This window comes from Ipomoea triloba, chromosome 2, assembly GCF_003576645.1.
Source record: "Ipomoea triloba cultivar NCNSP0323 chromosome 2, ASM357664v1".
Classification (NCBI taxonomy): Eukaryota; Viridiplantae; Streptophyta; class Magnoliopsida; order Solanales; family Convolvulaceae; genus Ipomoea; species Ipomoea triloba.
In genome coordinates, this window is record NC_044917.1 from 4,722,161 (window position 1) to 4,735,636 (window position 13,476).

The 13,476-nt window shown below is 33.5% G+C and overlaps 1 protein-coding gene across 1 annotated transcript; it reads right to left on the bottom strand.

The window, feature by feature from the left end:
- Positions 1–9,574: 9,574 nt before the first annotated feature.
- LOC116010123 (protein FAR1-RELATED SEQUENCE 5-like) lies at positions 9,575–12,557 on the bottom strand. Its single transcript, XM_031249395.1, has 6 exons — positions 12,467–12,557; positions 12,042–12,094; positions 11,028–11,656; positions 10,302–10,682; positions 9,800–10,190; positions 9,575–9,691 (listed from the first exon to the last, which is right to left on the bottom strand). The coding sequence occupies exons 1-6, from the start codon at positions 12,555–12,557 to the stop codon at positions 9,575–9,577; spliced, it is 1,662 nt and encodes a 553-aa protein (XP_031105255.1).
- Between the last annotated feature and the right edge of the window lie 919 nt (positions 12,558–13,476).

Sequence of the window (13,476 nt, forward strand, 5' to 3'; positions counted from 1 at the left end):
CCTCTCTCTCTCTCTCTCTCTCTCTCTCTCTCTCTCTCTCTCTCTCTCTCTCTTCCTCGCGCGTAATTCATACCTATCAACTTCTTTCTCTTTTCCCATTTGTCTATGATTTTTGTTATAATTTCACTTTGATCCCTCTACTTTTAATCATTAGTATTTGGTACAATTTCTCTTTCATTTTTTCATTCTTATCCAAAGTGTGCCATTTAAAAAAAAAATACATATAATTCTTTACAAGATAATATATGTTCTATACTTTTTTGCTAAATATTAGTTATATTTTTTTTTGCTAAATAGGCTAAACTTATTACATCCGTTTTGGTTCATGAAAAAGAATTGAGAAAGAATTTAATTTAATTTTCATGAAAAATAAATTACTTGAAATATTAAAACTCTATTGTTTGGTTAATGAGAAAAGATTATTGAATATAATTAGTATAAAGACTTGAAGACTCTATATATGGGGTAATATAAAATTTCAACGCAAATTTTTTACCCAAAGATGTCGTTGAAAATAAAATATCAAAGGAGAACAATCAAGAATTTATTTCCCTATTTGAGAAATCCACTTTCTATTGCAATAAAAAAATTTCCACCAACCAAACTTTATTTTTCCTCAAATTTGAGTAAGAAATTCTCCAATCCCAACAAAAATATTTTGAAACAAGCATGCCATTAGTATTTGTATTTTATATCAATTATATATACTTTAACAAAATATTAATTTTGGTAATAACTTTATTAGTATTTTAATTTTTAAAACTTTTATTTCTGCTCATAAAATAATTTTTTTAATTATTATTACCATTTAAATCCCAAGTTGGGTGCATTATGGATCAATTATAAGACTAGTGTCTAGTGATTTGATGCTTCTTTAAAAAAAAAAAAAAACTTTTAATGATTAATGTTGTTAACATATATAAGGTTCATAATATTACTTTGACATACGAAATCTGAAGATGCAAGATTTATGAATCATAAGTCATTCGATTTGAAAAATGATGCATGGATTTATAAAATATTTACTTTTTTTTTGGCATCTTAGATGACTTTACATGCATAATTATCCTCGATAAAATAAATTAATTTATAGATAATCAATAAATATAAAATAATCATGACACATGTTACATTATAGTCGCGGAATAAAATGTATGATTAAAAATTTAATGTAAGTGGTCATTTTCAACAAATTTAGTCATTAAGTTGTGATTATGGGTGGTCTACTTTATTCTTTAACTTGATTTTAAATAACTAAAATTGGCCTTCAAAAAAAAAAACTAAAACTGACTTTAATTTACATAAAATTTCATTTTAAATAATTTGATTAGATTTTTAATAAGTTTTATTTTTCCTCTTTAAATAATATTTTTTTCATAAAATATGAATATGGTATATGTATGCGTGTATCAAAGAGGGGTAATCTAAAATATAATCATTAACCAAATAAGATAATCTTATATTTTACAATTCAAACTAAAATTTTACATTCTTAATATCTCACATTATATTCTTGGAAGTAAATTAGGTAATCCAAAATTGCGTCAATCAAACTTCCCCAAAACTCATTTATTAAGGTTAGCTGAATGGCATAGTGTGACCCACGCGTTTAACGGTGATGTCCAAAACGCCCGGCTCTACTCCAAAATAAATAATTAAGTAATCGCCGAAATGCCAAGTCAAATAAGAAATCTGACAATACATGACGTGGCTATGTGGCATCATGCCAATCGAGTGAGTGCAAATATTTAAACAGTCCAATCTAATTGTAATTATTTGACGAATAATCCTATGTACACATGAAATTTTTTAAGGCTGGAGATTAAATTATTTTTATAGTGGTAAGAAATACATGATTTTTTATTATCATTTATTTATATATGAATTTTAAATTATTATAAATGAGTGAAATTTAATCAATGCATAACTTCAAGTAATGGTGTTTACCAAAAAAAAAAAAAAAAAAAACTTCAAGTAATGGTGGATTAGTGGAGAATTTTTTTCATCATTAAAAAAAAAAAGGTCTTTTAAAAAGTTAACCCCTTAATTGTCCTTTTTTTTTTTTTGGGTTTCAAATTCTCTAAACTTGACCTTTTTCCATTTGGTGAATGAAAAAGTGGGGGGAAAAGGTGAAAAGATAGAAATTAAAAATTGAAAATGAATTTTCATATTTAACAAACCCCATATACTTCTTAATTTTAAAAATAGATTTTAAAATATAGTATTAAATATGCAATTTTTGAAAGTATTTAAATAGAACATTTACGCCACCCATGACCCATCTGTATTGAAGTCTCTTACATTGAAAAGTTGAAAAAGAAAAAAAATAAAGAACTAATTTATAATGCTTTGAGTTCAATTAACCAACTTTCTCATCAATATATTTTTATTCTTTTTTAGTTCAAACCAATGACTTGAGAGTCACTTTGTGTCACTGAACCACGTAATCATTAGTATTAATTTTTCTCTAATTATTAAGATTCATAATAAAAATTTCTATATAAAAAATCATATACATAATTTTCCTTTCAATTCAAACAAGGGGGGCCACCGCAACAAAAAGTTAAAGGAAAAGGTGAATATATGGGTGTTAAAGCTAAGTTATTATTGACTGCTTTTCCAACTTGGATTTGAGGTAAATTTAAACACAAACATATTATACACTGCCTTTAGTTTAATTATACCCATCATTTTAATAATTTTTATATCTTTCACTCACTAGACACATGCAATCATCATAGGAGGCATCATTGTTGTTGTTCATTTCAATTCTTTTTTATTTTAAAAAAAAAAGCTGGATAGATTTATTTTTAATTTAAAAAGAGAAGAAAATAAAGAAAAGAAAAATGCTACTTTAGACTTTAGAGGACCTAAGACGGGCTGTTGCATGTTTATAATAATTAGCAATTAGTATAATCATGCTCGTGTATATAATAATTATATATTTATATTACATGTTTAATGTATATTGAATAAATATAAACTATTAAAAATGATGTTTCGAATATGGCACAATTACTAATTTAGTCTTTTGTTGAGAGAATTACTACTAGGTTTCAATCCTAACTCGGCAACTGACTTGAAAGTTTAATTAAAAAATAAGACAATCTTTAATGTAAAGAGAGATGAACAGTCGAGCTGGTAGCTTGGCCATATACATTTAAGTATATTCAATAGTTTAGATGACGTCAGAGTTAGTTACGCCTAGCGAATTTTGCACTGACAATATGTCAGAATGGATCGTGGAAGGCACGAGCACAAATCTTTTCGGTCCGGAGCCGGCCGGTAATGGACCTACTTACCTTGCTTGTAGACCTGCTGCGAATGACACGAAAATTTACCTCATTACCTATATATGTCGTCTCAATTTTGTTTTTAAATAATATTTGTAGTTGTTCAGCTGTAACTACGATATAAATTTAGTCTTTTACTTATCTGCTATGTATTTAAGCAGTGAAGTTCGTCCTTAGCGTTAAGGTTTCATTAAAAATTATCAACACTTCACTAAAAATTTAGGAATTTAAATTTACACCGCAAACACAACTAGGAATTACAGTTTGTTTTTTTGTTTTTTAATTAATAATATAATACAAATAATTTTGACCAAAGGGATTATAAAAGCCCATGTAGCAAACCAATTGCAAAATGGTGGGCTTTTTGTGGGGTGAACTTTTATTTATTTGATCATTTAATAAATACTCCTATTATAAATTGGGCTTGACTAGTACACTGTTCACATAAAACCATAGGCCTTCCGTCAAAGCCTATAACTTCTACAATTTTTTAAAATTTTATTTGAATAATACTGACTATATTATAATGTAGTATTTGTCTATACATATATTTGGGAGAGCCTTAAAGGTGTCATTGAGCAACAAGCAATTGTTATACCCTACACCACGGTGCACATAGCAATGTGCACCGTGGGACTAAACGGCGCCGTTCCACTAAGTGATGGGACGGACGCCGTTTAGTCCATCCAATCACCGTTATTTTTTTTTTAATTAAAGTATATAAGCGATGAAGAGTCTTCCTTAACAAGCTTCCGACTCTCTCGCTCCACTCACTGCACTCCCACTGCACTTCGACCAAGCAAGCAACACTCTCAAGCAAAGCAAAACACAAACGATTCACACCAGAACTCAAGAACATCAGGACAAATACGCATTGATCAACAACAAATACACATCTTCATCGACTATCAAGAACACACGGAACTAAAAGGTAAATATTTAACAAACATTGTTGATCAACGACATTGTGCAAAAAAAAAAAAAACATAATGTTTGTATATATATCACATATGCATTTGCATTCGCATTCTAGCATGAACATTTACTGATTCTCAATATTATATCATTTTATCATCCACATTGTTGATTTTCAGTATTAAACCTCATCAAACATCTGTGTTAGGTTATTGATACTAGGGCTTAGATTCTGTGTATTATTATTAAAGATTCTGTGTATTATATCATGTCATTGTCTGCATTTTAGGATGTTACCATTCCGACATTGTTGATTCCAAGTTTCCAACATTCTTGGTGATTGATAATAATGAGAAGTATATTCTGTGTATTATTGTTATTGAGTTTGTGTATTCGCGTTAATGTGTTTGTGTATTCTTCTTACTGACTCTGTGTGTTCTAGCATTTTATCCACATTGTTGAATTTGGGTTATTGAAACTAGGGCTTATATTCTGTGTATTAGTGTTAAAGACTTTGTGTATTTTAGCATATCATTCTGTGTATACAAGAATGTTACCATCCCACATTGTTGATTCCAAGTTTCCAACATTCTTGGTGATTGATAATAATGAGAATATTATTCTGTGTATTGTTGTTAATGAGTTTGTGTATTCTTGTTAATGTGTTTGTGTATTCTTCTTACTGACTCTGTTTATTCTAGCATTTTATCCACATTGTTCTGTTGAGGTTATTGATACTAGGGCTTAGATTCTGTGTATTAGTGTTAAAGACTTTGTGTATTGTAGCATGTCATTCTGTGTATTCTAGCATGTTAATTCTGTCTTTTCTATTATGTGACAACAATGTCAAGTTCTGATAAAAGTGATCAAGTCCCGGCAACTGCCTTACAAAGAAGAAAGAGAAAGAGAGATAGTGCAGCTACGTCAAAACCACAAACAGAAGACATGCAAAAAAAAACAGAGAAAAAAGCCTGCAACAAAACGAACAAAGAAGGGGAAGGGAGTAGTAGAAGACAAACCAAAAACAAAGAAATACTTTACTGTTCGAACAACTCCCAAGCAGTTATTCACCCTTGTCAGTAGTTTAACCGAGGATCAGCACCAAGCCGTAAAGGATATAGGATTTGGACCACTACTGGACATCAAGCTGACTCATTGTGATGGTGTGCTAATCAAGCACATATTAAAGAAGATGGACATAGAACGATGCTCCATTGAAATTGGAGATGGTGATGATGAGCTGTGTTTGTCGGAGGATGATGTACAGTCTACACTTGGACTCCCGCGGGGCAAACTCCTTGTCGTAGAGGGCACTTCTAGTAATGAGACTGAAGGATTTAATGCTTTGGTCAGGGATTGGAGACTGAGATGGGGGGTAGAGGAGGGAACCCCAACAACCACTGAAATGCTAAACAAGATTGTCGAGAGACAAGGCAGTGGTGACATGTTCAAGCGTGACTTTGTCATCTTCGTGGTTACAACACTGATAAGGGGCTACAAGAACACCTTCTGCAATTACAGGATTCTATACTAACTGCAAGATGTGAGTAAAATCAAAGAACTGAATTGGTGTGCTTACACCATAAAGAGTCTGCTAGACACTGCAGAAACCTGGAAATCAAACAATGATTCCTCATACAGTGGCCCTGCAACTTTCCTGATGGTATGCAATACTAACTTATTCTTATAATTCTATAAATTATTGAATAAAATGCCTTACTTGAGTCTGTGTATTCTATGTGTACTCTGTTGAAGGTTTCTGTGTATTCATGTTCACATTCTGTGTATTACTGAGTAATATTCTGTGTATTGTAGTTATTCATTATGTGTATTCACTTATATATCTCTGTGCATAGTCCTAAATACTAAACCATAAGTCATAGATCATAACCACTAAATGTTTGTTCTAATCTTTGTTTTTTTTTTTTAATTCTTTGAAGCTTTCTTATCTTGATCGAGTCCAGATCAGAGGGCTTGTTCTCACACAAAACCCTCCAACCATTAGAGAATGGACAACAAAAGACCTTAAAGCAACGCTTGCAATGCATAGGAAGCCAGGGAAGTATGGTAGAGGAAAAGTGATTGATAGAAGGCCAATGCTTGAGGAGGAAGTGACTCATAAACCAATTGAGTCTGAAACTGTGCAACGAGTTACTGACTCCCTGAAGAAAATGAGTTTTAGTATTGCAGAGTTTGGAGAAGTCATGGCTGGAATTGGAACCAACAATTCAGCAGCTGAAATCATAAAGAACACTTTTGTCAACTTCTCCCACACTGTCAATCCAACACCAAGTCCAAATCCAACCCCACCGGTCCCACCCGAGAGCCTGCTAAAAGATGATGATGTCTTCAACGAGCCAAGCTTCTTAGAGGCAGTCGCTGAACTTGAAGCTGCATTCTATGCAACCATGAGGAACATCTCTCCTGAAATCCATGCACCTTCTTTCCAGTTGTTAACTCCGACACCATCACCACCACATTCTGAAGATCAACAAGCAGCAACAACATCACTAGCAGAAACAACAGCACCAGCAACAACAGCACCACCACATGCAGCAGCAACAACAACAAAATCACCAGCAGCAACATCGCATGCACCACCAACAGCAACCCCATCCCCAAGAAGGCGATCACAAAGAGGAAAATCAGCCCAGCCTACACTGGAGAAGACCCCACCACCAACAACACAGAGAGAACAACAAAGAGAAGCAACAGCGTCTCCAAAATCTCCCGAGATAGCAACCATGTTGGAATCATTGGTTGAAAATATTTCTAGAGTGCCTACAGAGCAACAACAAGTAGCCCCATCTGCTTCAATACCATCTGCTACAACATTGCTGACAGAAACACCAACAACACCAAAAACACCAGCTGAAATTGAATTTGAAAGGTATACAACTATGCTTATAACACTTTATAATTTACTAATACTTGTGCTTATATTCTGTGTATCTTATTGAGTGAGTCTGTGTATTCTAACATTTCATTCTGTGTATTCTGTATATTAAAATTTTTATTCTGTAATTCACTTAGACTATATATTCTGTGTATTACATGGTAGTATTTTGTGTATTACATGCTATCATTCTGTGTATTGACTATTATATTTCTGTGTATACACAGCATCCTTGCAGAGTCTGAAGAGGAAATTGAAGATGTCCACACAAAGAAAAGACCACAAAGAAAGTTGAAACAACTTCCTCTGGCCTTACGCTCACCATATTGGGCACAAAACAGAACAAAGCTGACAAACATTTCAGCTAAGCAAAAAATCTTTTCAGACTACGCATTCTTGTCTTGTGGTGGTCAATATTCAATGAAGTAAGTTCCATTTTGATAACTTTTACTAGACATACATCATATCACTTAACATGTTATTTCCTTATGATTAATCTATATTTTACTTTATGTAGTGATATGCTTTACATAGGAAACAATTTGGTTGCTAACCGGGACGATTTCTTGTCATTGGCATCCGGGTATGTATCTACCAACATTGTGCAAATTTGGTGCCAACTGATGAGTTTACTGGACATGAGAAGATCAATTGACAAGCCAAAAAGGGTTTTCTTCTCAGAAATTGTTTTTGTAAGTAAACATTTTACTCTAAACTTTTTTTTTCTTTCCTTTATTCATACCAATGCATTGTATAACAAAAAAAATAATAAATTTTTGCAGATGACGTTGGAAAGTGCAACAATTTGCAGAATAGTAAAAGTGCTACCTCAAAGGCCATTTTGAAAGAATTCTGCGGAGCAATTGATCACCAACTAGACTCAATTTCTCTTGATATAAGTGATGCCAGCCTTGTAAGTACAAAATAACTATATCTTCATTATTTAAATTTTGTATATTATTCATTTGAATTGTCCATATAACACAAACTGATTTGTTTTTTTTGACTACTCTTAACAGGTATTCTTCAGTATCCTCAGGCACCAACATTTCTATTTGTTGTGCTTTAATTTCTTGACATCAAGACTTCAAATAATTGACAACATGCCTATTCCTGAAGGAATTAAAGCACAAGACAAGTATGAAGGTTGTCCAGAGAAACTAGTAAGAAATCTTATCTCTATTAAATTCTGTGTATCTTACTGAGTGAGTCTGTGTATTCTAACATTTCATTTTGTGTATTCTTTATATTACAAAGTATATTCTGTATATGACTTAGACTACATATTCTGTGTATTACATGCTGTGATTCTGTGTATTCTGTCATACTAATTACACACAACTATATCGATATTCTACAGTTGATTGCCTTCACTAAGTATCTCGCGACAAAGAAGATTGCACTTGCAAAGAAGATGAAATCAATGAGAGTGCAATACGTGCAGATGCCTTGGCAAAATGACGAAAATGCTGTGGACTGTGCCATATACTCGATGAGGCATATGCAGACTTACACATGCACATCAATAGAAGACTGGAATACAGGACTCACTGGAGGCCTTGAAGATGTGAGTATAAAACTATTCTTTCAACTTTCTTCCATATTAAAATATTTAACAATTCATTTCTAATTAATTTTGCATTCTATTTTTGCAGAATACATTCCTCACATCACTGAGAGCTAAATATGCCGCAACCATACTCATGTCAGAATGGAATACCCTTCTACCAGAGGTGACAAATGCAGCCAAAGAAATCTACAAACAATCAAAGTGACCGTGTTTGTAAAGATGTTGATTCCTGTAAACTGAAATTGAAACAAGTATCTGAGATGTGTTCTTTATTTTGGAAACTACTCTAACTCTGAAATGAAAAAAAGCTTTTTGTCACCTCTTATATTATAGGGTGCCATATCTATTAAGTTTATTCTGTTGATTACAAAATTTATTCTAAGAATGACTTCAATTATATATTCTGTGTATTACGCGGTAACATTATGTGTATCACATGCTGTCCTTCTGTGTATTCAGTTAATGGTAACCCATACCTCTAAGACTAAACCTTAACCCCTAAAACCATAACACATAATAATATTCTGTGTATTACATAGTAATATTCTGTGTATTATTGACTTCAACTCTGTGTATTCAACAATATATCTGTATACATAGTACTGGGTGCTAAACCCTAAACCCTGGCTTCCACCTCTGTCTTCTAACTCTAAAAACATATTACAGAGTGCATTTCATATTCTGTGTATTCGGCAGTACTGTTTTGTGTATTACATAGTATCACTCTGTGTATTACAGAGTGCAATATAAAGAAATAACACCAAATGGTTTCTGTTGTTTTGGTAAATAATTATGTGTATCTTGCGGAAATAGTCTGTGTATTACTTGTAATAGTTTTGTGTATAAAAAGTACAACTGCATGTCTTGAAAAAACAAAACTAACAAACATTAATACACACTCTAATTGTCCTCTTGATTTGAATTTGACCTAAAATGACAAAAAGTTGAACCTCCAGACATTGGATGCACCAGGTATCCATTACCAGCAATATTAGAAATAGCATCTTCAACTTGAGACTGCCCCACCGATTTTGTTTTAGATGCAGCTATATGAGCAAGCTGCTTTCGACCCCTTGCTTTCTTGTATTTCTTTTCAATCACACTAGTCACCCTCCTATTGCGTACCCCTTTCAACCGCCTGTTTGATGGATCCTTTATAACACCGCTTGACGATTCCACATCACAATCTTCACCTTCGAAGAAAATAGGGTCATACTCATGTTCAACTTTTCTCTTGGCATCTAACACTGCTTGCTCAAAAATTTTGCGTGCTTCGCTGTTTTCTTGGCAATAAACAACCAACTTCTGAAATTTCCTAGTGATCTCTAAAGTCCAAACAGAAGAGGGAACATTAAAGCACTGAGATGGGGGGATAATACCAGCATTCTCGTCTTCCAAAACTCTTTTAGTCCATCTCTTCAGAATATATTTATTTGGAACTTCAGACACACAATGCACGTTTAAAATGCGTAAACAGTGACAGCATAAGATCCCGGTTTCAGTGAACAGCTTGCAACTGCACCAAATATCTAACTCTCTAACGTTAAAAATCACTTAATGCCTAATAATATCAACCTCCGGCCTCCAGACGTGATACTTATACACACCACCTTCTAATTGAACACACTCTTGATAGCATGATGCCCCTTTCAAAAACTGCTCTTCGAACAAGTAATATATCTCAATCGTATAAATATCCCTAGCGTGTGAAAGAATCTTAATGTGATCCATAGCCATTGTAGGTACACCTTGGGAACACCGGACATCTTCCCCGTTCTCTCTACTCCTCCACTCCGAAACAACACCAACAAATGAGCTATAGAAATCACATAGCCCAGCAGTCTTGGATAACCTTCTAGAAATAGAGTGATTTGTGGTTTCACTCCTTTGTGAAGATAAAATACCACCAGAAAAATAATCTTTGTTAAATGCAGGGCACCATTTTTCTCTACATTGATACAGCTTTTCAATCCAAGAATTATTATGGCATTTGTATGTTGTGACCATCCTGGAATACCATAACATATATATTAACTACACCTATTCATATACTATAATGCATACACAGACTCTCATATACAAATACACAGGATCATTCAATTGAATACACAGAATATAAGGGGAGTATTATCAGATATGAAGGCATGAGAATGAAAGCACAGAATCAATAGAATAAACATACTCTAACACTACAATACTCAGAATATATCAAGAGAATACACATAATCTGGGTGAGAATTGCCAACTCTGTATACTAATGCAAGCAATTAGGAAAAATATAATACACAGAATACTATAACTAAATAAACATAAATACCATCACTAATACACAGAATTTTTAATAAAAGCATACCTTGTCCAATAAAGCTCAAACTCTGCCTCCGTATCTGTATGTTTCAACAGACAATTGAATATGTCTAGAAAATCTTTTTGATTTCTTAGTCCCTTGATGTACTTCTTTGAATTCTCACCGATATGCCATATACATAGGCGATGTCTTGAGGTTGGAAAAACTTGGGAAATAGCAGCAGCCATGGCAGCGCATTGATCGGTCATTATACTTTGGGGACTTTTCCCATTCATTGATCTTAAAAATGACCTAAACAACCATACGAACGACTCAATCCTCTCGTTCAACAAAAAACCACATCCAAACATGACGTTCATGCAGTGATGGTTCATACCAACGAATGGACCACAAATCATATCATATTTGTTAGTACGATACGTCGTATCGTGAACTAACAAATCTCCAAACAATTCATAGTCTCGCATCATTTTCCCATCTCTCCAAAAAAAGCTGCACAACCTTGACTCATCATCCACTTCGAAATCAAAGAAAAAATCATTTTCACTTGACTGCCTTTGTCTAAATATTTCAATTAATGTGTTTGAGTCGGTTCCATCCAAATTGTTCAATACATCAGTGCACAACGAGTTATATGCATCCCTGCTTGTAAAACCAATGAGTGGTGACCCCCCCTGATTGTGTTTTAAGAAACCGTAAACCATCAGCCACACAAACACCGCTCTTCTTCAAATCCTTTAGGTAGGAAAGATGATTTCTAGACACTGATCTATGTGACCGTAGAAGATAACTCTTGGTCGTTGGAACAAACTCATGACTATGAAGCTTCTGGTGCTTTGTCACAGTCCACATCCCATTCCCATCTAAATCAAATTGAACAGATGCACGACAACCTGTCCGTACATCAACTTTTAAATAACTTCCATCTCTTAAAACCCTTTTAAACCCAGACTTTGAACAATTAAACTCCTTCATCTTCAATTGTTTTGTACCAGCACTATATCTTTGCTTACCCCTCCTCACACTAAAACCTAGCCTGAAAGCATAATCATTATAAACCTCATATGCTTCATCAATAGAACTCACTGACACCCCTAACAAGTCCTGATCAGCTGCAAAAACACAGTGTTTAAGTACCCCTACAGTCAATACACAGAATACATGCCTACAATACACATAGTGTATAACTAAAATACACAGAATATTGGAACCCCAAAATACAAAACACACATCACCCTCTGTTTTACATACAACTACAATGAATACACAGAAACATTGCCTGAAATACTCACAGTTCATTAAAGGAATACACATAATATCCACACAAATACAAAAAACTCATCTTCTACCCTTCCAATCGCAATAGTTGTATCATAAAACAATCCTAAAACCAGTATCATATAATCAAAACACACGAATCAAAGCATACGAATTCAATGATTTTCATAAACACAAACGAAATCACAAAATCAAACATAAAAAACCTGGATTACGATCGCCTGAAATAGCCAATCCAACCGGATCATCGAGTTCTTCAGTCGCAACCACCTCCTGCTGCGAATTGACGCCTTGCATATCCTAATGCCTGAGAATCCAAGAGCTACGACTGTATATTTGTTATTCGTGAGTTCACAAATCGGAGAAGAAGATCGTCATAACCGCCACAACACAAACAATTCAAATTCACTGTTTCTTTATATATATATATATATATATATATATATATATATATATATATATATATATATATATATATATATATATATATATATTAGGAAGTTAACGGAGGAAACGGACGTGATTCCCAAAATAACGTCCACTTACTGCCTAATGGACAATACGACGACGTTTTAATTCCTGGCGCATAATGCTACGTCCACCACGGTGCATGGTATAATTTGCGAGCAACAAGCTACTTAGCTAAAAATCTTCTTTATTTATTGGGCATAAAATACGTGGCATAAAATACGTGGCATATAGCCCTAAAATGAGAAATCGGTATGAGTATTGGTCATAAATTTAATTTTTGTTAATATTTTTTGGATTGAACAAATTACATAGAGTTTCTTTTTTAGTATTGTTTACTTCTTTTTATATAATTTATGAATTATTATATAAAAATAATATTTATCTGAGGGAAATGGTTGGTTTGAGGGAGTCCCGGTCTAATGGTGTGACGAATTGAAAGGTGATATTTTGACAGTTTCACCGGCACATGCAGGTCGGCAAGTGCTTCTGACAACCTAACTCTTGTCTCTGGAAGTCTGGATAATGATCAAATCCCTGCTGACACCCCAACTTCCACGTGCCATTTATTTGATACACCCTATTAATATAAAATAAATAAATAAAATAGAGTACGATGGTATTGTAGGATTTTACAGTATCGTTGTTGACGTTACTATCAACATGGTACGACGTGAAAAATGCACATATTTATGCATTGTCCAAAAGGCAGGACTCCATAATTTAATGTATCAGGTCAAAATCTACC